At 58.9% G+C, this 25,529-nt stretch overlaps 3 protein-coding genes across 3 annotated transcripts in view; 1 reads left to right on the top strand and 2 right to left on the bottom strand.

Moving 5' to 3' along the window:
- Positions 1-6,499, top strand: part of DNAJC11 (DnaJ heat shock protein family (Hsp40) member C11) — a 69,974-nt gene extending 63,475 nt beyond the window's left edge. The window contains exons 11-16 of the mRNA XM_039253253.1: positions 1,831-1,986; positions 3,175-3,244; positions 3,620-3,677; positions 3,812-3,954; positions 4,502-4,631; positions 5,005-6,499. Of these exons, the coding sequence (XP_039109184.1) occupies positions 1,831-1,986; positions 3,175-3,244; positions 3,620-3,677; positions 3,812-3,954; positions 4,502-4,631; positions 5,005-5,030 (583 nt within the window). The 3' untranslated portion in view covers positions 5,031-6,499. The remainder of the gene's footprint in view (positions 1-1,830; positions 1,987-3,174; positions 3,245-3,619; positions 3,678-3,811; positions 3,955-4,501; positions 4,632-5,004) is intronic.
- Positions 6,500-7,710: 1,211 nt separating this feature from the next.
- THAP3 (THAP domain containing 3) lies at positions 7,711-14,728 on the bottom strand. The gene is made up of 5 exons (XM_039253255.1): positions 14,603-14,728; positions 11,913-12,105; positions 9,100-9,162; positions 8,638-8,736; positions 7,711-8,369 (listed from the first exon to the last, which is right to left on the bottom strand). The coding sequence occupies exons 1-5, from the start codon at positions 14,674-14,676 to the stop codon at positions 8,109-8,111; spliced, it is 690 nt and encodes a 229-aa protein (XP_039109186.1). The 5' UTR covers positions 14,677-14,728; the 3' UTR covers positions 7,711-8,108.
- A 957-nt stretch (positions 14,729-15,685) lies between these two features.
- Positions 15,686-23,515, bottom strand: PHF13 (PHD finger protein 13). Its single transcript, XM_039253268.1, has 4 exons — positions 23,146-23,515; positions 20,654-20,755; positions 18,848-19,382; positions 15,686-18,386 (listed from the first exon to the last, which is right to left on the bottom strand). The coding sequence occupies exons 1-4, from the start codon at positions 23,182-23,184 to the stop codon at positions 18,160-18,162; spliced, it is 903 nt and encodes a 300-aa protein (XP_039109199.1). The 5' UTR covers positions 23,185-23,515; the 3' UTR covers positions 15,686-18,159.
- Positions 23,516-25,529: the final 2,014 nt, after the last annotated feature.

Genomic DNA, 25,529 nt, shown 5'->3' with positions numbered 1-25,529 from the left:
TTTTGTTTTTCAACAGTCCACACCTAAAATGTACCTACATGTGTTTTTTGCTATTTTTATGCTACTTGGGGTTTGCTACATCTCTTGCATCTGTAAATTTTTTCCTACATAAAATTTGGAGCTTTTAGGCCATTAATTTTTCAAGTATTCATTCCTGTTCCATTCTCTTCCTGGGACCCTAATTACTTAAGCTCTAAACCTCTTGATTGTAGTCCCGCAGGTTTCTGAGGCTCTGCCCATTTGTCTTCGGGATTTTTTCCTCTCTGTTCTTTCACTGGATAATTTCTGTTGGTCTGTCTACACGTTCATGGACGTCTGTCATCTCTAGTCTGCTGTGCACTGAATATTCCCTTTTGAGCGTAAAGAAGCTGTTGTAGGGGCACCTGGGTGGCTCAGTCGGTTAAGTGTCCGACTCCAGCTCAGGTCATGATCTCACAGTTTGTGGGTTCGAGCCCCGCGTCGGGCTCTGTGCTGACAGCTCAGAGCCTGGAGCCAGTTTCCAATTCTGTGTCTCCCTCTCTCTCTGACCCTCCCCTGTTCACGCTATCTCACTCTCTCAGAAATAAATAAAACATTTTAAAAAAAAGAAGAAGCTGCTCTAAAATGCTTATCCAGGAGCCCCTGGGTGGCTCAGTTGGTTAAGTGTCCGACTTGGGCTCAGGTCATGATCTCACGGTTCATGGGTTCAAGCCCCGAGTCGGGTTCTGTGCTGACAGCTCAGAGCCTGGAGCCTGTTTCAGATTCTGGTTCTCCTTCTCTCTCTCTGCCCCTCCCCTGCTTGCACTCTGTCTCTCTCTCAAAAATAAACGTTAAAAAAAATAAAATCCTTACCTGCTAGTTCCAGCATCTGGTTCGTCTGGGTTTGCTCTCGGTTCATTGTCTCTTTCTCTTGTTGCATATCTAGATGTATAGGGTGATTTGTATCATATTGGTGGGTATTGTGAACAGTACATTGTAGAGACTCTATAGTCTGTTATGATTCTCAGAAATGTTAATTTTTCCTTTTTAAGGTAATTAATTTGGCTGAAGTCAGGCTGAAGCTGGGACTCCGCTGTGTGGCAGCAGCTAGGCCAGCACAATTATTTCACCATCCACTAAGGCCTTGGGGATTTGTGCCACATTGATACAAAGAATTTGGGGTCCCCCATCTCTGATTCCCCTTGCTGGGGGACCCCTCTTCCCAGCTGCCATGGTTGCCTCTAACCGTGAGCTCTGGGTCTTCCAGCTCCTAGAACTGCGATTCTTTCCAGTGGCCCCAGCCACGCGGCAGCCGCCGAGACTTGTGCTCAGTCTAAAAGCTGTTAACAAAAACCAGGAAACTTCCAAGGGCCCTTCAGCGTCCTGTGCCTGTGTCCCCGCCACCCAGAGACTTTGTTGTTAGTGGTCAGAGTCGCAGGGGTTCCCTGTGGGGTCACTGCTCCCGTGGGAGCTACTTGGCCGTTACTGGACGCAGAAGCTCCTTAACTTGCTACCTTTGGAGATCTTCACGTGCTTCTTTCAATTTGATAAATTGACAGCTGAGAGGATTCTGTCCCCAGGACCTCTGGAGGTGCCCACTCCCGTCTTCTCAGGCCACCTTCACTCCGGGCAAGTGGTTGGCATTGCTTTGCCCTTGAGGTTAGCAGGTAGTGTGACCTTTCTTCCGTCACAGACCACAAATCCAGCAGCTACACTTCGGAATCGGGACCAGAAGGTGTGTGGTTCATGAAACCCAGACTCTGGGTTCCTCATAACTGGTGTTCTGTGTCTCTCTCCCGTGGCTGCGGCCTCCATTACCCTTCCCTGGAAACGTGACTCATCCAGGGTGTTCTGTTTCATTTTTGTTCTCAGATTAAACAGGGCCAGTCAGACTTACTTCTTCCCTATTCATTTGACGGACCAGCTCCTTCCCAGCGCCGTGTTCTATGCCACCGTGGGGCCGCTCGTGGTCTACTTTGCCCTTCACCGCCTGGTCATCAAGCCGTACCTCAGGGCTCAGAAAGAGAAGTGAGTTCATAACGTGTCACTGGGACGTCGGTTAACAACTCTTCTGCCTCATCTTCCCTGTCATTTTTTTTTTTAATGTGTTATTTATTTCTGAGAGAGCGAGAGAGACAGCATGAGCAGGGGAGGGAGGGTCAGAGAGAGAGGGAGACACAGAATCCGAAGACAGGCTCCAGTCTCCGAGCTGTCAGCACAGAGCCCAACGTGGGTCTCGAACCCATGAACCGTGAGATCATGACCTGAGCCGAAGTCGGACGCTCAACCAACTGAGCCCCCCAGGTGCCCCTCAGCTTCCGTGTCTTTAAGACGGAGACGATACCAATAGAACCTACTCAGACGGTTGTTAGGAAAATGAAATTAACTAGTACGTGTGAAGCCTCAGCCCGGCGTCCGGTCCATAGTAAGGGCCCATCCGTGCTGGCCGTGTTTGCGGCGCTACTGCTGCTGCGGGCCCTTCACTCAGCCTTCCTACTTCCAGAAGGGGAGGCTGCTTCGACAGAATTGTGCGGGGCTGTACCCCGCCACCACGGGAAACAGGGTCCCCAGTCCTCGGGCCAGCCATTTCCCCTCGTGCCACTGAGCACAGGAGGAGCGGCGTGGAGTTGCACACAGGCGTGCATTCCCCGGAGGCTTGGAAGTTCCCAAAGCGTTGATTTGTTCTGCAGTTGCTGGTAGATAACCCACTGGGGTGTTACACCCAGTCGGGAGGTGGTGTAGCCTCGTTACTCACAACGGCCTGAGGTAGTCAGGCGTCGGGCTTAGAGACTCTCCTCGGGGGCTCCTGTAGCGTTTGACTGACCGCAGCCCAGGGCCCTGATTCCCCAGGAGGCTTGAGGCTCAGAGCAAAGAACGTGCGGGGTCAAGTGTCCTGAGGGGACAGTGCACGCTACCCCGAGTCCCCGTGCTTTGCTGGGGAAGGACGCGGACTTTGCATCCAAAGCCCCGGCCCTCTGACCTCTCACTTGGCTCAGACCCTTGTCAGCTGTGGGGGCGGGGAGGGTGCGGAGGGCCGTCCCGGGACAAGAGGAAGGGAAGCTGCAGAGGCCTCAAGTGAACACACTTGCTTGAGGTTGTCTTGGAGGTGTTTTCTAAAGCTCCAGAACGAGGCATCGGGCCCTCCGGGCGCGGGGCCGGCGCGGGGTCTGCTGCGCCCCCCACGCTGACATGTGCCTTGTGTTTTTCTCACCTGAGGGAGCTGGAAAAGCAAAGGGAAAGCACAGCCACTGACATTCTACAGAAGAAGCAAGAGGCGGAAGCTGCCGTAAGTGCCGTAGAGACGCGACCCCGGAAGTCCCCGAGCTCCAGGGGCCTCCGGGCGGGGCCCACGACTCCACTGGTCACTGTAGTCCGTCACTGCCCGTGGGACGTGCTGCCATAAACTTCCGTCCCCGTCCTACGGATTAGATGCAGTTACCCTCAAAGGCGTAACGGGGTTTTCTCAGAACTGGAAGGCATTGTCTTCCTTTTCTTCTCTGTACGTGAGTCGTTTCCATGTGACCTCACAGAGATGCCCAGCATGAGCGGTCCCATTGGGTTCTTCGTGAACCGCGGGGCTAGAGTGCACCCAGGCACGGGTGCTCCAAACAGAGGCGGGGCCCGGGGAGGTCCTGACAGCGGCGATCCTTGTTCTTTGCAGGTTCGGTTGATGCAAGAATCTGTCCGAAGAATAATTGAGGCAGAAGAGTCTAGAATGGGTGAGAAGGCATGGCCCTCTCTGGGGGCAGGGTGGGCGCCAGGGGTCTCCAAGGAGCACCCCGCTCCTACGGTCCGGCCGTGCGAGGGGTGCCCGGCCGAGACCTGCCTCTGCTCAGACTGAGCCCATCCTCAGGGCTCATCATCGTCAACGCCTGGTATGGGAAATTCGTCAACGACAAGAGCAAGAAGAGCGAGAAGGTCAAGGTGATTGACGTGACCGTGCCCCTGCAGTGCCTGGTGAAGGACTCGAAGCTCATCCTCACGGAGGCCTCCAAGGTACAGCACACGCCACAGGATTCGGTCAGAAAAGGCCTCTGGGGAGTGGGGACGGCCTGGCGCCGCGGCACGGCCATTCCATCGCAGCCCCTGGTGCCGCTGCCGCTCGCTGCGTGGGACGCGGCCGCGCCCAGGTTCATTCCTTCGTTCATTCACATGGCAAGTGGTGATTGGGTGTTTATTGAGCACCTACTGTGTGCCAGGTAGAGCCGCAAACGAAACATACGTTCTGCCTTCCTGGGGCTCACCTACTTACTCCTTGCCTTTCTCCAGAAAGCGCGTGAGATCTCCTGGAGCACGTTCGAGGCTCACGCTGGAGCCTGGGGCGGGGACGGTAAAGGCGAATTAGGTCCGGCCGGCTGCCATGCCTCGTGTGGGAGCAGGGGTCCATGTTGAGAGAAGCCTGGGGCCACGTCGGCCGCCTCCTGACACTTGCAGTTTGCGGCCGGCGGCTCCTGAGCGGGGGTCCAGGCCCGTCCGTGCTGAATGTCCAGGCGGCAGCCGCCGCCACCTCAGGTCAACTTGAGTAAGAATGTGTGTGTTACAGGCCGGGCTGCCCGGGTTCTATGACCCGTGCGTGGGGGAGGAGAAGAGCCTGAAAGTGCTTTACCAGTTCCGAGGCGTCCTGCACCAGGTGATGGCACCGGACAGCGAGGCGCTCAGGATACCAAAGCAGTGTGAGTAGCCGCGCCCGGGGCAGGCCCTCAGCCACCGATGGGGACCCGGACCCCCGAGGTAGAGTGACAGCCCTCTCTTATCCACCTGGGAGCGCGTGGCTTGCCCAGACCCCAGGACGGGATGCCCCGAGGAGGGCTGGCGGCCCTCCCCTGCTGGGATACGAGTGAGCTCCTTGCTTGGCACCTGCGGCTGCGGGGGGGCTGGGCAGGGAGCAAACCCGGCTGCTCCCGGTCCCAGAACCGCTTGATTCTCCGCAGTTCGCATAGGCCAAGCCGCATCTGGTGCCACTGGTCCGCTGACGGCCGAGCCCCAGAAGCGGGAGGACGGCCTGGAGACAGTTGTCTTCTGATGCGTTCCGTTTGTCTTTTACAGCTCACAGGATTGACACAGATGGATAGACCGCTTGAGAAACCAGATTTCCAAGAGGCTGCAACAAATCTTTTCCCGGGAGTCTGCAAATTCGGAAGCAGGGAAAAACCCCAGACATCAGATGTGTTTATTTTATATTACTCCTATAGAAGGTGGCACCGTGTCAGTCACGTGGAGGGGCACAGACACCCCGCTTTCATGGGTGCTGTGGGTAAGACTCAGGCAGCCCCACCTGGACCAGAGCCTCAGCACGGCCTGTGGCTGTTTTCCCAAGGATCATGTCCCTGGAGGGAAGGGCCCCCCCCCCCCCCCCCCCCCCCCCCCCCAGGTTCCTGAGCCCGCGGACCGACCGCAGCCACCCGGTAGCTCTCGGTCTGTCTTGAGGCGTTTATGGAGCGTCCTGCCTCGCACACGGGACTGTGAACTCCTCCCGAAATCCACACTGAGCGTGGAAAGCAGAATGAAAAAGAAGGAAGGTGTTATCACGAGCAGAAGCCTCCAGAACAAGCGAGCGTCTGTCTGGTCAGCTTCCCAAAAACCACTTGTTCCTGCTGAAATGTTATTCAATGAATCTGGAGAGGATCGTGTGGGTTTATAAATCTGCTTTTTATCTGAGAACGAATGGTTTTGGAAATCAGTGTCTTTTTTCCCCCCTCCCAGAACTTCTCGAATCATTCCACTGGCAGGGGCTTGGGACTCCCAGGGCCCATCCCTGTCACCAGTCACTTCCTCCCAGGAGCCACCCGTGGCCTTGTGGAGAAAGGCAGATGCGAGCCAGGCTGTCCCTCTCGGACCCCCACCCCCCGCGGCTCAGCCTGACCTGCCTCTGCCCCCCACATGGAGCGCAGGGCCAGGGCCGGGGAAGAGAGGGGAAGCATGGGGCAGAGCCCCTGGCTCAGGTGCGTGCCAAACCCCAAGCCCAGGGAGAGCCAGGCAGGCCTCGCTTGCTCTCACTCGCGGCCAGCAGGTGGCGCTGCTGCCCCCCCACACCTCCTCTGGTCCAGCTCCCTCCTCGCTGGGGACTCCGGTGCCCACCCCCCAAGGTCCCCTTCCCTCACTGTTCACTCTGTGGATGCAGAATACTTAGGAGCCGGCTGGTCCCAAACAGCCCCGTGTGTGGACCTCGAGTCACCACTGAGCAAAGAGGCCCCTGGCTGGTGGTGGCTCTGACAGGCCCCTGCAGCTGGCTGTTGCTGAAACCAGGCTTCACTCCCCGGCATCGACGCCCCGGGGTCGCTAACGCCCCCTCCTCCTGTTTCCAGAAACAGTTCGGTTGTCCAACTCTATAGTATTTATCTCCATTTTGGAAAGTTTTCCTCTGAGCTGCTGCTCTGAATGTAAATCGTGCAATAAGTGTGGCGTGAAATATCTGACCTTGGGGCGCAGCCACACGCTCCTCCCGTGGCAGGTGGCTCTTCAGGGCACCAATTCTCATGATTTTGTCAGAAATGAACTGTACAGAAGGCACACTCTGATCATAATAAATCGTTCCTGAATACAGGATAGTGTTTTAATGCATCCTGTGTGTTCATTGTTAGGGGCAAGCAAAATAAAGCAAGTGCCCCCCACCCCCAGGCCTCATTCCATGTTTCGTTGCTATTCAAACCACATTTTTGGGGCACCTGGGTGGCTCAGTCGGTTGGTTAAACATTGAACTGCGGCTCAGGTCATGATCTCAGTTTGTGAGTTCGAGCCCCATGTCAGGCTCTGTGCTGACAGCTCAGAGCCTGGAGCCTGTTCCAGATTCTGTCTCTCTCTCTCCCCCTTCCCACTTGTACATGCACTCACTCTCACTCTCTCCCCTTCAGAAATAATCATTTTAAAAAATTTTAAAGCAAGCCACATTTTTAAAAGTTTATTTTGAAAGAAAGAGCCAGAGAGGGGCAGAGAGAGAGGAAGAGGGAGAATCCCACAAGCCGTGAGATCATGACCCGAGCTGAAATCAAAGAGTTGGATGCTTAACCTTAACTGAGCCACCCAGGTGCCCCTTTAACCACATTTTTAACCATGAGGCTGAACTTGAAGCCATGGTTCTGGTCTACACCTTAGACATCTGCCTGCAAAACCGGAATCCAGAGTCAGGAGATCACTTAGAATTCTTGTTTTCCTGTTTGTTGTTGTTTTTGTTTGGTTTTGATTTGTTTTTATTAAAGTCCCCTTTCTTCGTAGTCAAAGGTGGTCATGCCCTGCCCTGCCTGCTCTTCAACAGGAAACAGAAGTCAGTCTTTTCAGCAGCCACAAAGTACGGAAGGAGAGAGACCATCCAGCTAATGCCTTCGGGTCTCTTCCCACCATTCTGAACACACAACGGTCCTGTGAAACCTTCAAACCAAAATGGCATAAAGCAAAGAGGCACTTACTGCTAATTTACATGGAAACATTTTTGAGCATTTCCATATCCAAAAAGTCACCTCTTCAGTTTCTCGGATACCTTAGGGTACATCTTACTAAGTACTAACGGACACATAGAACGGAGCCAAAGCAGAGGCTCAGACTGCTGGGTGCTCGGCGGCTCGATGCCGGCACAGCTCCCAGGGAAGGGGCCCAGCGGTGCCCGTTGCACAACGAACACCGATCGCTCTTTCTGCTTTTCACGTTTTCTCCTAAAAGTGAAATCCTCTTTAGGTCTCTCGAGGCTAGTGAAAGCAGGTGCTGCTGCAGGGCTTTTGTAAAGGCAAACTGCTGTAACACGAGTCTCAAAAAAAAAAGTGGTGGAGGAAGACACTTTATTATGTCGTTCGCTCAAACCAGGCCGGGGAAGGCGGCACGCCTGAGAACTGGCGGGTCCCAGCCACTCAGCCGACTGACAGCCTGGGCCCAGCTGCCCTCCGGGAAGTGCCCTTGCTCCCCAGCGGGGTCGCCTCGGCCACCCTGGCTCAGGCTGCCTCATGCAGTGGTTCTGAAGACCCCACCCAGCTTTTGTTGGAAGGACAGCTTGCAGGACCAAGCTGGTCTCACTCATGGCCCCACCCTGTCCTGGGCTGATGCCGCTGAACTTCCCCTGAGGGGGCCTGGGCTGCTCCCCCCAGGCTTGGCCCAGCAGGCCTCACTGTCCTTCCCCGGCCAGTGCCCCAGAGCCACCGTCCCGCCTCCTGGAAAGCCCCGGCTCAGCTATGCTGCTCTGGCCGCGGCCCGGCCTGGACTCCCAGCCGGGCCGCTCTGTGGGCTCGGAGGCGGCTGGACACCCTCTGGATCAGCAGCCTCTGCGCCTTCACACGTTTTCGGAGCTTCTCGTTTTCCCTCAGAGTCAGGAAGAGTTTTTTTTTTAGGGCGTCTAAGTCCAGGAGGGCGTAGCTGTGATCAGATGACTGTGCGGGGCCGGCCGGCTGACCGGGCACCTGGCTGCCCTGCAGTCTCTGCGGCAGGACCTGAGGACAGAGGCGTGTGAGGGCGAGGCAGGGCCAGGGGCTGACAGCCAGGCCGAGCACAGCCACCACCTCGGGGCAGGGACGGCTGGGGACACGGACAGCCTGGCTCTCAATGCCCACAGTGCCCCTGATGTCCTCACCCGCCCGCTCAGGGCATGTTCGCAGCCCGGGCACCGGATGGCTTCACTCTGATGAAGGGAAACCCCGCCCCACTCCCTGCAGAACCCGAGCAACCTCGCGCTGCACTGGCGCCTGGTCCATGCCTCACCTGCTCCGCGGGGCCACCGGCGTTCGGGGGCAGCGCTTCGAGGGTGGCGTCGGTCTTCCTCCCCAGGCCACACGCCGCGGGCCCCGCCTCCGAGGCCACCTATGGACAGTGGGGCAGAAGCGGGCAGAACAGCAGGATCCCTTCACACCGTCCTGGAGGGGGCGGCCGCGGCCAGGGGCCCAGCGGAAACTGAACAGCCCGCCCCTCTGCGGTCTGGCCTGCGACCCCCCGAAATCGGGCACGAGCCGCGCCAGCAGCCAGCGTTCACTGCTCGGGACCAAACAGGAAGGAGGCCGGGGAGCCTCTGCCTTCCCTTCCCTAGGAGAACCTGGAGTCCTACCCCCTGGCTTATGTGGAGAGCACGACAGACACCCGCAGGCCAGCCCAGGGGCGGGTGCTGGCCATTCGGTGTCCCCCATCGAGGCCCGAGTCTGGACTTGGAGGGGGCCAGCGCACACTCACCTCTTCCTTCTCGGGGTCCACATCCGCACCCCCAGCAGCCGGGTCCGTGTTCTCCCTCACCAGCTGCAAGAGACAGAGCAGTGGCCACAGGCCCCCGGGCCTGCTTCCGGGAGGCCGAGGAGGGCACCCCGAGACCCGCACCTGGCGCCCAGCCGCATGTATCTGTCCCCACTGCTCAGCCCCAAGTTCCGATGATGCTCTGAATCCAGCCCCGCTCTCGTCACCACCCTGTCTCTCTCTCTCCCCAAATCTTAGGTCAGACGCCAGTAAACAGGCCCTGTGAAACCACAGACCTAATTTGTACGCGTCACCCCAGGGCCCGACGGGCTAGGCGCGCGGTAGTAGGCGACTCAGATTTGGCTCACTGAGGGACAGCCACGCAGGAGAGAGCACTGCCTCATGCCCACAGCCAGTCCCAGGGCGTCCACAGAGCCGAGGCGCCGGCCACAGGCCCGAACCAGCAGCCCACGCTGACTTCCAGCTCCACACGGGCAGCACCCAGAGCTGGGCTCGCAGACGTGCCCGGAGCCATTAGGCTGTACCGACCCTTCAGGGGTCACCTTTTACCACAAATGTCCAAGAAGCAATCAAACCCCATTAGCAACACGCGCTGACGGAGAAGGCAGCTAATCAGAGGGCATGAAGTTCCAGTCAAGCAACACGATGCAAGTTCTAGACACTGTGGCACATCGTGCTGTAGGTAATGGTTCTCTGTTGTATGTTTAAGGTCGTCAAGGGGGCAGATCGCATATTAAGTGTTCTCACCACAGTCAAATAAGACGGAACAATATATCTCAAAAATAAAAGGCCTTCTGTGTTGAAACAACAGACGACAAACACAGGTTGAGAACCTACTTCGTGGGGCGCCTGGGTGGCTCAGTCGGTTAAGTGGCTGATTCTTCACTTTGGCTCAGGTCATGACCTCGGGGTTCGTGAGTTCGAGCCCCGCGTCAGCTCCGTGAGGAGCACGGAGCCTGCTTGGAATTCTCTCCGCACCCCATCCCCTGCTCGTGCCCGTGCGCACACTCGTTCTCTCTCTCCCTCCCTCTCAAATAAAACAACTTAAAAAAAAAAACAGACAGACAGAACCTACCTTGTTAGGGCCACATTCTTGGTGTTGGGAATAAAGCTGTGAAATAAATCCCAGCCCTCACCGAGCGCGGCAGCTGGGGTGGTGCCCAGAGGAGCCAGCACGAAGGGAAGGCAGGCCAGCGGGGCCAACGGACACGGCGGTGGGGAGGCCCCTCCTCCAGGGGACGTGAGGGCAGAAGCCCCGACGCAGGACACAGGGACTCGCGCGTCCCCACAGCCCGTAACTCCCTCCCCTCTCGCGGCCAGGAGACTGGGTCGCCTCCGCCACTACTTTGCCTTCTGGGTTAAGGAAGGTGCCCCTCCGTGCGGCCCACGCTCTGGCCCTAGGACACTTTCGGGATTTAGGAAATCCAGTACAATCCCCCTCGCAGCCTCGACATCCAGCTAGCTGTCCCAAGAGAAACCTGCACGTCCCGCCCCACTGGGACACGGCCACTTCAGTGTCCCGCTGGGAGATCAAACCCCACGTGCACACGGCCAGACTCGGTCAGGGACCCCGTCCTCTGGGGGCTCAGCAAGCACTGCCTCCCCAGCCCGCTCCCTGGGCCTGCTGGGTCCATCTGCGCTCCAGACCACACCCAGCTTCGGCTCAGGCCACCCGGGCTGCGCTTACCTGCGACACCGCAGGCCCCGGCCAGAGGGAGCCGTCCACAGCCGCGTGCCCACGCGCCTCACCCAGCAAACCAGCCTATCTGAGCCCATCCCCATCTGGCCCCTTGCAAACCCCGAACCAGCCTGAGCTGACGCCGTCTGTGAGCGTGTCCCAGGACCTCCGTCTCTAAGTCTCTGCCCACCCGGCCCCTGACCCCTCCGGCACTGCGCCTGCGCCCGCCCTGCGCACCCTGGCCAGCGCTCTCGGCCAGCGTGGAGGGGCTCAGCCCCCCGTTCCGGGACCGCAGCTCTCAGGCCCCAGCTGGCTCCTCAGAAGAAAAGGACCAGGTCAAGGGGGCGCCTAGGTGGCTCCGTCAGTTGAGCATCTGACTCTTTTTTTGAACATCTGACTCTTGATTTTGGCTCAGGTCGTGATCTCACAGTTCATGAATTTGAGCCCCGCACTGGTCTCTGCACTGAACAGAGCCTGGTTGGGATTCTCTCCCCCTCTCACTCTCTGCTCCTCGCGCCCCTCTCAAAATAAACTTAAAAAAAAAGGACAAGGTCTGAATGTGACACATCTGCCACCCTGCACTGGGAAGATCCTCGCCGTGAGGCCTCAAGCCCAGCAAATGTGAAATGCATCAAGGACCAAGATTTGGGCACAGCCACCAATCAGCTGCCTCAATGCTCCAGTCTGTAAAGAGTGATATAGATATATATTTTTTTTTTTTAAGTTTTTATTTTTGAGAGAGAGAAATCGTGAGTGGGGGAGGAGCAGAGAGAGAGGGAGAGAGAGACTCCCAGGCAGGCTTCACACTCACTGCAGAGTCCGACGTGCGGTTCAGACCCACAGGTCACGAGATCACGACCTGAGCCAAAGTCGGACGCTTGAGCCACTGAGCCACCAGGCACCCCGAGCGTGATCTATTTTTAAAGGGTAAATTCACAGTGCAAATTACCTAAAGGAAAGGTCACGTCCAGCCGGGCCGCTGGGCTCTGAACCCTGGAGGCTTGACGGGGCTGCCCTCGCTTGTTCTCAGCCTCCACCTGGGCTGTCCCTGCAGACACCCCCACCCCGCACGCCCGCTGGGTCCCTCGGCCGCATCTGGAGAGAGCGCTGGGCTCACCTGCGCGGTGTCCTGAAAGGCAAACACCGTGGGCACAGCGTTCTGCTTCAGGTTTTTGCGGTTCCCGAAGGCGCTGAAGCACTCAGGGCGGAAGTGCTCGGAGCAGATGACCGTGTGCTGCTTGGGCTTGAAGTTGCCCCGGCCGATGTTCAGCACCCATTCCTTCAGCAGCTCTGGGCGGCTGAATGGGAACCTAGGAGGCAAAGGAGGGAGATGGGAAGGAATCTGCAAAGCTGATGTCGGCTCTACAGAGTTCTGAATTCTGAAAATCCCACATGGGATTTCGCCGGACGGCTTGGAAAACTCAGTAATCTCACTCTGTTAAACTGCCTCTGATTTCTGGAAGCTTCCATAGTGGCTGCCTATGGCATCATTAGTAGGAAATCTGGGGCCATGGACGTGGCCAGACCTTCTGAAGGTATATGTGCGGAGTGAGCCTGTGCGGGTTCCCTCAGGAGCCTGCCCCCCGCACCAGGACGGAGGAATGAATGACAGTCCTGCCCTCACGGAGCCCACGTTCGAGAACAGGAAAACCGACTGTAAACCAAACACATCTAGACTGTGTAGGAATAGAGAGTGAAGCGGTCAGGAAGGCCTCCTAAGAGGTGACCTTTGAGCAGAAGCTGAAGGAGGCAGGAGCGTGGGGCACAGGGATCTGAGGGAAGAGCGACAGCAAAGGCAGCGGGCCGGGGGCGCCAGCATGTTGGGGCCACGGTCAGGCCATGGTCAGAGGCAGGTTTGGCGAGAGGGCATGAGCGGAGGTGGGGGGGGAGGGGGCTCAGGAGGTTGGTGGGAGGGGGCGGGGGCCGTGCTGGTAGAGGGTGGAGGAAGAGGGAGGGCACCTGGTGACCGAGACCAGGGTGTCAGCAGACGGTCACAAGCACGCAGAGCTGGGATGTACTGTGAAAGCTGTGCAGTGACGTCGGCCTGCGCGCTAGAAAATAAAGAGAAGGAAGGAGTTTCATGGATTAAGATGGGAGGGGGGGGTACTGTAAGGAGGCAGGTTGGGGGGATCAGAATTTTACTTCTCCATGTTAAATGCTAAGTTTGAGGCGCCTTTTACACGTCCCGGTGGAGTGGCGGGGGACACTTCAGAATGGGGGGGCATCCCCGTGTAAAGCGTGGGAGACATGGGCGCCCTGGGGAGTAAGAGCGGATGGGGAGGGAACAAGGCCATGGCCCTCGCCCTGAAGGGCTCCGAGGCTCGTGCTGGAAATGAGGAGGAGCCAGGAAAGGAGCCTGAGACCCTGAGAGAGGAAGAGGGCATCGGTGCCCTAGAAGCCAAGTGGGAAAGTGTTGCAGGGGGTCAGCGGTGAGCTGGGCCAAACGCTGCAGGTGAGGACAGACCGCCAACCTGGGCAGGGCCCCTGGGGACCCGGCAGGGCTCTTTTGTGGGAGTGGCCGAGGCAGGAGGGGGACTCAGTGAGTTGGAGAGAGAATGGGAGCGACTCCACTCCAGGCACCTGCAGAACCGACGTGTGGACAGGACGACCCAGCCGGGCACAAACGTCCACAGTCATGTGCTTGAAATGGCCACAATACGGAGGCACCCAAATGCCCTTCAACTGTAGATCAAGTCAATTCTGGGAGATTCGTTCAGCAGAGGAGCGCCGCTTGAGATGGAGAGGAAGGCACTGCGCTTGGGCCCGGGCAGCTCACAGCCACAGCCCCAGCAGGGGACACAAGAGAGCACAGTGCTGGAGTCCACGCGGGAAGCTCAAAACCGCCCAGAGCGCCCCACGCTGACACAAGGCAGGATATGGGTCACCCCTGGGGATGAGAGGGAAGGAGGGGAGGGAAGGGGTGCGGCCGAAGGTTCCCCAGGGGCTGGTGATGTTCTCATTCACAGCAGTCACTCCGCTTTGTGGAATGGGCCCCACTGTGGGCGATTTGTGCGCTCCTCTGTGGGTCTCATGCTTCAGTAAAAAGATTTACTTTGAAAAGGAAAACGGTAATAGGGAAGGAAGTGGAGGCAGAGCGTGCAGGCTGGCCCCGGGGTCGGGCTCTAAAGGCAGCAGAAACACGGTCGGTGGCGGAACCGGTGCTCTCCTGGGCAGGGAGCCGGTACTCCACGGGGCCCGACAGGCTGGGAGCGCGACGACAGACCCCACTCCCCCGACACCCCCCGTTCTCACTCCGGCACCCTCCCTTCACGACAGGAGGCCTGGCCGGGGCTAAGAAGAGCCGCCAGCTCAACGCAAACCCGACAGCCGTCACCATCACTCATTCATTTGGAGATGCATTCAGCCAGTACACACTGGGCACCTAAGCTCCAGGCTGCACCTGTGAACAAGATCAAGCCCCGGGGGCTACAGACCCCAGAACTGCGGTGGATGCTCGGTGCTGCGGGGCGCGGCCTGGGGAGGGGCGGCCCACGCCGGGCCCCTCCGCACCCGACCTTCCCGCGGCGCCCCCAGCAGGTTGCTCGGCCTCTCCGACCGTCGCCCCACGCGGCCAGGCCGGCCAAGGCGGCACAGGGCCGCTGGTGACCCCGCCTGTCCCAGGGCCGCCGGCCCCTCCGCGAAGGGCCCAGCTGCACGCCCTGGGGCCTCCCCCGCGGCCGGGCGGCGGCTCCGGCGTCCCCGCCCAGCGCGCCAGGCCTTGGGCTCCGGCGGGGGTGGTGGCCGGTCGGACGGGCGACGGGTGTCGGCAGCCGGGCCCTCGCGCCCCACGGCGCCCCCGCCCCTCACCGGTGGAAGGTGAGCTGCTTCCTGCGGCTGCTGTAGCGGTTGCAGCACTGGCGGGCCGCGCACGACTTCGGCATCTCCAAACGCCAGGCCCAGGCGCCCCTAACAAAGATGGCGGCGTCGCGCCTGCGGGGCGGGGCCAGAGGGCGGGGCGGAGCCTGCGGAGCGAAGCCGGGCCGGCGGGCGGGGCGGGGCCAGGGGCAGAGGGGCCTGTGGGCGGGGCGGGGCCCGCAGGGCACGGCGGGGCCCGCGGACTGGAGGGGGGCTGCAGGGGGCAGGGCCAGGGAGCGGGGCGGGGCGGCCGGGAGGTGGAGGCGGGCCTGCCTCTGCTCTGCTCCTGGGCCGCCGCCTCGCGAGCTCCCTGCCACCCGCATCGCCAGAGTGAGGTGGGCTCTGGGGTGCCCCGTCACGGGTGCTCCCGGACCCAGCTCAGGCCCGACACCCCTACAGCGCCGCGGGTGCAAGCTCCACCCACGCTGAAAGCCCTGGTCCTCGCCTCCTGGCTTTGAGGAATCAAGACACACCCACCACAGCCTTGGACCCCTGGAAACCCGAGGAGGGCTCGCGGCCCAAGCTGGCCAGCATTGCTAAGATTTTAACAGGTGTTGATGCGTGGATTTGGGCTGCTCAAGTCACTGGAGGAGGGACTAACTGACCACCAGTTGGTCCCAAGTTAGAGGGGGGCAGACACAGCTGACAGGAGGCACAGGCGATGGGGACTCCCCTCCCCCCCCCCCGCCCCGGTGTAAAGGGGCAGAAGGAGCACCCCTGGGAGACTGCAAATGCACTCGCAGAACCTCGCGGGAGGCCGCAGCTTTTACAAAGCAGGAACCACTCATGGGGGTTCAGGCTGATGCACCCGGTTTGAGGAGACAGTGGAAGCTATCCACGCTGTGGTTTGTTTCTGGAGAATTTACTAGAGAGGCATAGGAGAAGGGTTGCGGGCACTTTCATCCTGCCAAACCAAACTCTGACTTGTCTCCCCAGGTCTCTGTGTGATCACCATTAGGGGGAGGGGGTGAAGGGAGCAGCCACACCTACGCCCTTCAGCACAGAAAACAAAACACCTGAAGCTAGGCAGGAACCTCAAAGTAGCAATATATTTATTTACAAAATATACAGTTTCACAGAAACAGCTTCGCTTTATACACATAAACTTTATAATTACACAGAACCATGTAAACGATGTTAAGTGTCTGGCCTGGCCAATGCCTATGCGAGGGGCTTACTTCTGGGGTGACATCTCCCTCCCCTCCCTTTATCAGCCACCAACCCGGAGCCCCTAGATGGGCCATGCCGAATTTGCATAAAGCTGATTGCAGCTGCCCAGCTCAAGCTAACACAAAAACCAAGGTGTCTTGACTTCCTAGACACCACCCACAGGGACTGATGGATCTATTCAAAGAACAAAAAGGAAATGAAGGAAACAAATCAAAATGAGTACCAAGTACCTTCCAGAGGCGTCACCAGGCACTGACCCCTCTAAAAGTGGTAACAGCAGTCGCCCGGGCTGGTGGGTCCACTGTAAAATCATACATATTCTTACATGCACTTTTAAAACTTTGTGGAGTTTTTCTTAAAAAAGAAAAAAAAAACACTTTGGAACTTTGGCTATTCTCATGGTGAAGACACTGGACAGGCGATGTCAGGAGGCAGATCTTTGGCAAATTCCTCTCCAACTTTTCCTGGACGTTTGCCCTCATCAGAGCCAGACAGTTGTCCGGGGAGAAGGTTGGTTCTAAGCCCGCTTTCCTCACTATGTTTCTCTACAACAGAACGTCCCCCTTGGGGATCTTCACAATAAACTAGGTTTCAGAAACTATTTCTATCTCTGTGTTAATATGCGCAACAGAATACAAAACAAAACAAAAGGTAGTTGGCTGGTGAAGCATGAAAGATACTTGCACAGAAAACGGGCTCCCATTAGCCAATTAGAGTTCAACCTCCCCCCACTGGGCCTAAGGGAGAGAATACAAATAGAATCCCCCTGGTGGCCCCACACAAGTGTGCCACGCGGAGACCCCCCCCCACCCACGCAGAGAGACTGGGGGGTCCACCCCAACTGTAAATGTAAGGAAGTATTGACCCACCGAGTTGGGCATCCTTCCTTTTCCACGCTTCACAAGAAACAATGCGTATGAAAACACACCCATCCACTTACCAAAAAAAAAAAACAAAAAAAAAAAAACCACGTTTTAGAGAAAAGAGTACTCGAACTGCTCAAGGGTACTGTCAACTTTGGAGAAAGCGGAAGCCTTCCTCTCCCTTCAGGCCCCGGAGCCGCCAGCGTCCCCTGTGGGAGCCACGGGCGCAAACTCCCAGAGCTGCCTGCCCAGGAGGCTCCCGGGTCCAGGGTCCTGGTTCAGCCCTAAGGGAGTTTGCACCGTCCAATGTCATGTTCCTGGAGGCCAATGTTACCATAGCCACTCACTCACCAATTCACCCCAAAAACAAAAACAAAAACACAACTTCAAATCCTAACCTTGCCCCATAAAACCAGCAGGCCAGCCTGTGCGAAGGGCATGGGGAGAGTCGGCCACAGGACATGCCTCCCCTCAGGTTGCTCCTTCCTTTCCTCACTCCGTAGAGGACGCCGTTCCCCAGTGACCGCCTGCCTTTTCTGCTGCTACAGGAGTAGAGAGGGGGCGAGGAGGGCAGGATCCAAGTGCCCTGCGCTGGAGAGCAGCTTGCCGGGCACCCCCAGGACCTCACACACCAACCGGAAAGGGCACCCGGGCAGAAATCTGCCAATACTTTTGGCTATATCGTGCAAAAAGACAGGTTTTTTTTTTTTTTTTTACATCGTGCAAAACAGGAAACTGAGTTATGAACACGGGCCACCTCAACCCACCCCCCCAACCAACCCCTTTTCCACCAAGAAGTGGCCACACACTGCCCCTTTTTAACAAACAGAAGGAAACCCAGGGATCACTCGCTGGTCCCCGCCCCAGGGCTCCTCCCAGAGCGGGACCAGAGGACCCTAGCTGGCAGCCAGCAGGGGGGTGGGGGAGGGGGGTGGGGGGAGGATGGCAGCATCCACAGCTGGAGGGAGAGAGGGCAGACCATGAAGGTTGGGGCAGCCGAATGGTTGCTGTACAGACACTTATGGTCGAAGACTTACACTCGAGAGAAAGCTTACACGTATGGCTGTTCACTAACAGGCCCGGGAAACTTGAACGTCTCCTCTCCCTAGACAGCAGGAAGCGGGTAACAGCCCAAGCCCGTTCCCAACGGCGGGGGCTTGTTAACAACGACAGCAAGGGTTCACCACCACCACGTCCCCTCATTTTCAGCTGAACCGAACCCACTGTACCAGAGCGCCGAGTCCGCCTCCACTGCAGAGAACACGGCTCCAGCAGCGGCTCCGGCCAACGAGGATTTTATTCAGTCACTGACTATGTACAGGTTAGACCTTGGACAGCCTGTCCGTTTGCTTAGGCACCTGAATGGCAGGGGTCTGCCCGCAGAGCTGAGAGTTCTGTGCTCGACTAAGAGAGGGCCCAAAGAGCCCAGCGTCCCTTCCGACTCCTCGCCCACGCGGCCTCCTCGCTCACCGACAGTCAGTCCAGAAACAGTTTCCGCGAGCCCATCCGAGAACGGTTGGAGCGGCGGATGTCGAACTTGGAGTCCCGGCACTTTTGGCAGACAAACACTTCCGGAACGTTGGATTTCCGGATTTTTGCACAGGACAGGTGAATCCAGGTGTGGCACTCGTTACACTCGATCATAGGGCGGCCGGCAAATGGCTTCATGCAGAAGCAGGTGACAAGGTCCCAGGAGTCATCGTCTGAACGGGGGGGGGGGGGATACATGTAAGGAGGCGAAGAACCTTCCCACAACCCCTCCCAATCCACCACCCCCCCCGCTCCTCCAGGGGGGTCTGAGCGGCAGTAAAGTCCGATCCTCACCAGACTTCACCTGTCACTAAGGGCAGGGCTCTCCTAAGTGCTCCCCTCCCCGAAAGTGGAGCGCGTGCAACGGAAGACACTGAAATGTGTGGCTCCAGGAACTAACCGCGAGAGGCTGACTTAGAAGCTAGATTATTTTTGTATTTGGAGGCTTGTCCGGGAACCGCCGCCGTTTCCAGCTGCAATCGCCACCCCCCTCCCTCCCAAACCTCGGTGTCCGCCTGCTCCCTTCCTCCGTACACGCTGCGGGGCGCGCTCTGCTGTCACACTGGCAGGAAGGGACCGCTCCCCCGCTCTTCGGACCAGCAGCCCCGGCGGGGCAGCCCCGGGGAGCACTCACCCGAGTCCACCATGATGTCCTCGTCGTTGCCGGTGCTGTCCTCGTCCCGGAACACCACCTGCTTCCCCTGCCGGACGATAGTCCGTTTGCCTTCAGTCTTTATTTCTTTGACCTGATCGGGGGACACCGTGACACAAGACCCGCTGGAAGGAGTGTCGGAGTCCCAGCCCGAGCAGGCGTCGCCGGGAGCCTGGGGGATGCCTTGCAGGGCGGGGCTCGCGGGGGTCCCCACGTACGGGTCCGCGGCCTCCAGCTTCAGCAGGCTCCCCACGTAGCCCTCCTTCCCGGGCACGTCACTGTCCCTCCGCTTCCTCTTCTTCTTCTTCTTCAGCTTGTCCGTTTTCTTTCTGTCCAGCAAGAAGTTACTGGGCTTGGCTCGCGGCAGGAGGCCGGGCTGCAGGTGGCCAAAGCAGCGGTCAGAGACCGGCAAGGGCACCGCGGACGCCATGTCGGTGAAACCCGCGTCCCAGCCGTCGCTGTCGATGGTCCCGGCGGTGCTGTTGGCGGGGCTGGGGCTGCTCCTCAAAGGGAGCTCCTGAAAGGACAGAGGCACAGGCGTGGGGCCCGAGGGCTCTGGCCGGTCCGCGGCAGCGACAACAAGAGCCAGCGGCAGGCAGAGCGACCGCAGCCGGCTCAGGCCTACAGCCCAGGGCTACCAGAACCGTGACCTTCCGGGCTCTCTAAGCAGCACTCTTTAGGGACGGCGTGGTGCCTGCCCTACTGTGACCTTCCAGACAGCACGTTAAGCGCCGAGGACGACCTTCTCTTGCCGAGCCCTCAGCCCCCGGGCCAGCGCGCCAGGAACTCACTCGATGCCCAGTGAGGAACCAGAAAAGCGCCAAGGACACCCTCTCAAACCCCCTTATCATTCCCCGATTGTACAACCTCCCGTCCGCTGTCCTCCCAATGGGGTGTTGTTTTTTCTTTCTTTTTATTAAGTGAGTTTAAATTAGTTTTGAGAAGTTCCTGACGCTCTTCTTCAAAACTGGAAACATCCCCCAAATACTGCAGAATCAAAGGAGGCAATTACAGCCCCAGAGCCGTGAGCCGATCTCTGCGGCTCCTTCAGACCAGTCAAGCGTTTTATTTACAAATAGTGGCAACATTCCGCGTGGCACAGAGGACACAGTTATCCACGTCCACAGCGGACAGAAATGCTAAGCCGATGCCAGAGTCTGGCCTTTTGAGCAGCTTTCCTTTCCTCCGAGCCCTGTACGATACAAGCACCCCGCCGGCGGTGGTCCTCAGTCCTGCCCGTTACTTAGCGGAGACAAGAAATCCCTTAAACACAGGGGATCTGGGCCACAGAGTCCCTGAAGACACTGTAACGTGGAACCCACAGCTCAAATGGAGAGCTGCTCACCAGGAGGACAGTGGGGACCCGGCCTAACCATCCGGCTGAGCCTCAGGCTCTGCCGCTGTAATCAGCCTGTGACCCAGGGCAAGCAGTTCCCTGCCTGCACCCCAGCGTCTTCGTCTTTAAATGGGGAAAACTAACCGCCCCTTTCTATCATAAAGACCAAGAAAACGGCCCGGCCGTTGTAGGCCCTCGATGAGCACTGGACGCTCAGGGCGGGCCGACTTCAACCACATTCTTTGCAAACAAACGCTTCGAGTTTATCAAATCATTTCTAGACAAACCTACGGCGTCCATCCGACTATTTAGAAACCACCTCCCAGACTGGTCTACGCTTCCAAGGAAAATTTCTATCCGAGAGCCGTCCGCAGTCCCCCCACACCACCCCTTCCGGACCCCCTCGCGCCACTGGCTTCACTGGCAGCAAGAAGGGGGGCTCTGAAGATTACCTCCTTCGGATAAGGAATGTAGCCGGCATAGGCCAAGACGAAGGTGCAGAATTTGTTGAAATCCTCCACAGTCCTGCGCCTCTTGTAGCTGGGGGAGCACTCCTGTCAGCAGGGCGAGAAAACGGGGTGTGTTTGAAAGTAGGCACTTGGAAGTGGAATCACAGAGACAAAACTAAACCAGCTGGAGATTTTCATTGTCAACCACTCTAAATGTGCGGCTCGATTTACAAACGCTCTAGAAACAAGATAAGGTAGGTTTGGGTCGAGAACCAGCACTGAACTCAGGAGGCTGAAAGGAGGGTATTGTGGTGTTTTGCCAGGCACACTGGGGCACTGGTGGGCAGATAAAAACACGCGAAAGAATCTACTTCTTGTGCTCCTGTGGCATTTTCCGACATTATCTATCACTGTCTGCAGGCCTATCAGAAGCTCTAATAACTGTGTTTTCGCTACAGATTTTCCATTTTGAAAATAAACTCCAGCCGCAGCCGGGATCAAAGTATTTTTAAGTGATTTCAAAAGTCAACTACTTCTTACCCTTCAGAGCACACTCAGGCCTGACCCCCCCCCAAGCCAGGGAGGACCCCCTCCTCCTACTGGGCTCTCCCTCCAGGGGAGCCCACTTCCCCCTCGGCTCTCTGCTGCTGCAACACCGCACATCCAGGGGGCCAGCACCGAAATGTTCTCCGACTCAGAAAATAAGCTAGAAACGTTCCTGCCGGGTTGAACTTGGCAGGGTGAAGATGAAATACTACAGGATTTGGGCTTGTGCGCCCTGTCTCCATTCAATCTAGAAAGGTCTTTAACAAGAAGAGGTTTTCTCCCCAGGAGCAGAAGCTCGGGGAGAACGCACCCTTATTTGCTAAGAAACAAAACAACTCTGCTTTATTTCGGTTTACTCGGCCAGCATATTCACCAAGGTTTCCTTCAAGCGCTTTAGCACCTACGCCAACCCCATCCTTACGGGCTCCGCTCCCATTTCCAGGACCCAGGGACCCCCTACCCTGCTGGAGTGAAAGCGGGACAGGAAGCAGAGGGGTGGGCTCCGGGACCCTGCCCGGCCCCTCCCCGGGACGGAGGGCCCAGAAAGCGGCGCGGCACCCGCGCGCCGCCCGCAGGTTTCCTTCCGAAGGCTCCGATTATTTTCTCAACTCGGTTCCGGAGGACCCTCTCCTCCGCCCACCCCCGGCCGCTGGCACCCGAGGGGCGCGCAGGTCGGCGGAGCACCGGCCTCAGAGAGGTACCCGGCATTTCCTGCGTCGGAGAGACCCTGCCCCCACCCCCGGGAAGCACTGACCGCCCGCGCTCCGGCCGCGGGGGGAGGGCCGCAACCCTCGGCCCTCAAACTCTCGGGGAGAACTTTTATTTCGGCGGGGAACGCGCAGAAGTGGGTCAGGGGCCTGGACGCGGAGCGCAAGGCGGCGGCGCCCTCGGGCCCGCGGCGGAGGGACCCGCGCCGCCCCCACCGCGCCCGCCCGCCCGCCTCGCCGCCCCGCCGCCTTTAGGAAAAGCAGATGGCGGTGCGGCCCCCTCCCCGCCCTCCGCGGAAGCCGCCCCCCGCCGACACTCGGCCCCGGAAGGTGCGGGGCCCATCCCGCGGGGGAGGGGGGCGCGGGAGGCCGGGCAGGATTCGGGGTCCGGGGCTGACGGGCCCCGCGAACCCCCAAGGCGGCAGCGCGGCGGGCGAACGCGCCGGGCGCCGCCTCCCCCACCCACTCAAGGCCGGACCCGCACCCGAGCCCGGCGGGCCTGGGGAACGAGAGGGGACCGAGGCCGGGGCGCCGGAGGGGCCGCCCGGGAGAACCGAGGGCCGATCCCCGGAAGGAGGGGGAGCCGGGGCGGGGCGAGAGAGCCCGCGGCCGGGGGGCGGGGGCCCCGGAGGGGGAGGAGAGCGCGCCGGGGGTGGGGGGCTCGGCTCGGGTGTTTGCGGGGGTGGGGAGCCGGCAGGAGTAGGCCCCCGGAGCCGGAGGGGGCGGGGGCCGCGCGGGAGTCAGGGGGCGGGGCGCGGACTACCGGGCCCCGGGGATTAAGGGAGCAGGCGGGGGCGCGCGGAGCGGAGTCCCCGTCGGAGGGGGACCGCGAGCCCCTCCGGGAGGGGGGGAGGGGGCTCCTCAGAGAAGCGGGAACGCGAGGCGGCGGCGGCTGAGACCGAGTCCCCGGGGGCGGGGAAGGAGTAAGCCAAGCCGGCGGGGAGGGGCCGGGGGCGCAGACAGGTCCCGGGGCTACGCGAGGCCGGGGAGAAGTGGGCGCGGCGGCCCGAGGGAAGGGGCGCCGGGAAAACGCGGACGCCCGCGGGAGGGACGCCGAGGCGAGGGCCGGCGGGGAGGACCCGGCGCGGGCCCGAGTGGGGGGCGGGGTTGGGCGCCCAAGGGGGCGACGAGGGAAGACTGGGGGAGGGGAGGGCGGCGCTCGGCCGGCGGGGGTCCGGCTGCGGGGAGCGCAGGACTGGAGTGGGGGCGGTCAGGGGCGATCGGGACGCAGCCCTCACTCACCTCCGGGTGGAAGGCGGCGGCGCAAGAGTCGGAGTCCATGTTCAGGGTGGGGGGCGGCGGCTACGGGAGTGCAGGGGCCGGGATGCGGGCGCCGGGCCGCGGAGCCGCTCAGGGCTGGGGGCTCCGGCGGCCGCGCAGAACGAGGGCGGACCCGGGAGGGGTCGCCCCGGCTGGAGGTGATGAAGGGCTCGGCGTGTTGCGTCCCGGGCTCTGTGCTCCCGGGCCGGCGGCTCTACGGCCGAGCAGAGTTGGCGATGCAGCTCCTGCGGCCGGCGCGGCGGGAGAGGCGGGAGAGTCGCTGCGGGGGGCGGTGGCGGCGGCGAGCGGGAACCCGACCCGCTCCCCGACCTGACGCCCAGTTCGGCTCGTGTCTCGGGAGGGAGGGCGGGAGAGCCGCGAGGGCTGTCGGGAGATGTAGTCTGTGGGCGACGGGAAGCCGAAGGCGCGGGGGGGGGGCGGGAGCGGGGCATTGTGGGAGTAGTAGTCCCAGCTGCGTCTCTGAGGCGCACAAAGGCCCCCTCGCGGACTCCAATCCCCATAGAGCTTCGCGGCGGCTGCCCGGTTTGTGGGGGCGGTGTCTCCGGGACCTGAGGCTGCTGGAGCGGGGGAGGTGCGGAGGCTTGCGCCGGCTCCGCGGTGGGGGAGGGGCGGCGCGAGCGGTAGCGCCGCGGTATCCGCGGGGGCGAGGGGCGGGGGTCGCCCCGGCGGGTGGGGGCGGGGCTGGCGGCCTTGGACCAGGAGGGCGGTGACGGCAACGGGCGTCTCCTTTTGGACTTGGGGTTCGGGCCCCTTTGTGGGGCCGTGGTCGCCGCGGCCCGGGCGGGACTGGGGGCGGCGGGCGCTGACGTCGCGGCCGTCCCTGGACTCGGACCCGCGGTGCGAACTTGTTTTCGCGGCGGGGGTATTTAGGCCCACTCCCCCTGTCCCGCGGGCCCCGGGGCGGCGGGAACGCGGCCCTCCTGGTGTCCGTAGGATCCACTTTGGGGTGTCGAGTTACTGCGTTTTTAAAAACTATGCCGGAGTTATCAATGTTTTGGAAGATGTTAGCCATAAATTAGCTTTTCGTTTGTTTGTGTCTTTTTTTCCGCTCTGCCTCATCTGGCGGCTGCCCCTGCTTTCTTACTTTAATGGAATTATCTTCGGAATATATTCCTCATGGGATTACAGCCGTGGGTGAGGGGAAAACCTGGAAGAGATGTTTGGTATTGACATTGATTTTATTGGTATTTAATTGAGGACTTTGCGGTGTTCAAATGCTGGACCGCCGAGTATTTTACAACTTTATATGCTGAAGGTTGATTGACTCTCAACACTTAGTTGAAAATTAACTGCTCTGATAAAATTACCAGAGGAGGCCTGACCGTTCCTAAACATTTCTGATAACCGTTTAAAAGGAAAACGTCTATAGATGGTTCAATAACAAGTTTGGTAGCTTCGAAGACAAAGGAACTGTGTTAAAGTGGAGTGACATCAAATTTGAATCACAAAAACGACTCCTTGGCTCATTAAATCAAACAAGATGATGGGAAGAATCTCTTGGAGGTTATATCTGAAGAAGTGAATGCTGTGTTGGTTGACTATCTCCATTGATATTGTTTAAATAATTCCGAAGAAAACAAGTAGTTAAGGGACGCGGTTTATCTTAGAAATACTTTTCTGAGGGGCGCCTGGGTGGCACAGTCGGTTAAGCTTCTGACTTCGGCTCAGGTCATGAGGCGGGGTTCCTGGGTCCGAGCCCCGCGTCGGGCTCTGTGCTGACAGCCAGCTCAGAGTCTGGAGCCTGTTTCAGATTCTGTGTCTCCCTCTCTCTCTGACCCTCCCCTGTTCGTGCTCTCTCTCTCACTGTCTCAGAAATAAATAAAACATTAAAATTTTTTTTAAAAAATACTTTTCTGAGCCTCAGTTTCCTAAATTATAAAATGTTTATCAGAGTTCTTTCTCAAAGAATGATAGTTTGGGGCACCTGGGTGGCTTGGTTGGTTAAACGTCCAACTTCGGCTCAGGTTATCATCTCACCGTATGTGGGTTCAAGCAGCTCTCAGACTCTGTGCTGACAGTTCAGAGCTTGGAGCCTGCCTCAGATTCTGTGTCTCCCTCTGCCTCTGCCCCTCTCCCCACTCATGCTCTATCTCTGTCTCAAAAATAAATAAAACATTAAAAAGTATTTTTTAAAATGATAGTTTAGTATTTTTGCTGTTATTTATTAACGTAATTTCAGCAATGTCTTCCGGGATTGGAGAAGATCCACAACTGTGATAACAAAATGAGGTGATCTAGGAAGTTAGCAAGATTAAAAACAGGCATTGAACTTGGCTGTGGAAAAAAAATCATCAACAGCTTCTTACCCAGGTGTCACATTCAGGTGATTTAGCAGGATTTACAAT

The sequence above is a fragment of the Hyaena hyaena genome, unplaced genomic scaffold, assembly GCF_003009895.1.
Source record: "Hyaena hyaena isolate Hyena2069 unplaced genomic scaffold, ASM300989v1 scaffold_443, whole genome shotgun sequence".
NCBI lineage: Eukaryota > Metazoa > Chordata > Mammalia > Carnivora > Hyaenidae > Hyaena > Hyaena hyaena.
The sequence above is the reverse complement of the archived record's forward strand: the minus strand, read 5'-3'. Positions and strand labels throughout refer to the sequence as shown.

What these genes read in the sequence shown, in the direction of transcription:
- PHF13 (XM_039253268.1), bottom strand. Translation starts at nt 23,184, where the DNA reads ATGGACTCCGACTCTTGCGCCGCCGCCTTCCACCCGGAG. An exon ending in CCGCCGCCTTCCACCCGGAG is followed by an intron (nt 20,756 to 23,145) that starts GTGAGTGAGGGC and finishes CCCTGCTGACAG; the next exon opens with GAGTGCTCCCCCAGCTACAA. An exon ending in ACATTCCTTATCCGAAGGAG is followed by an intron (nt 19,383 to 20,653) that starts GTAATCTTCAGA and finishes CTGTCCTTTCAG; the next exon opens with GAGCTCCCTTTGAGGAGCAG.
- THAP3 (XM_039253255.1), bottom strand. Translation starts at nt 14,676, where the DNA reads ATGCCGAAGTCGTGCGCGGCCCGCCAGTGCTGCAACCGCTACAGCAGC. An exon ending in CCTTTCAGGACACCGCGCAG is followed by an intron (nt 9,163 to 11,912) that starts GTGAGCCCAGCG and finishes TGTCTCTTGCAG; the next exon opens with CTGGTGAGGGAGAACACGGA. An exon ending in TGGACCCCGAGAAGGAAGAG is followed by an intron (nt 8,737 to 9,099) that starts GTGAGTGTGCGC and finishes CACTGTCCATAG; the next exon opens with GTGGCCTCGGAGGCGGGGCC.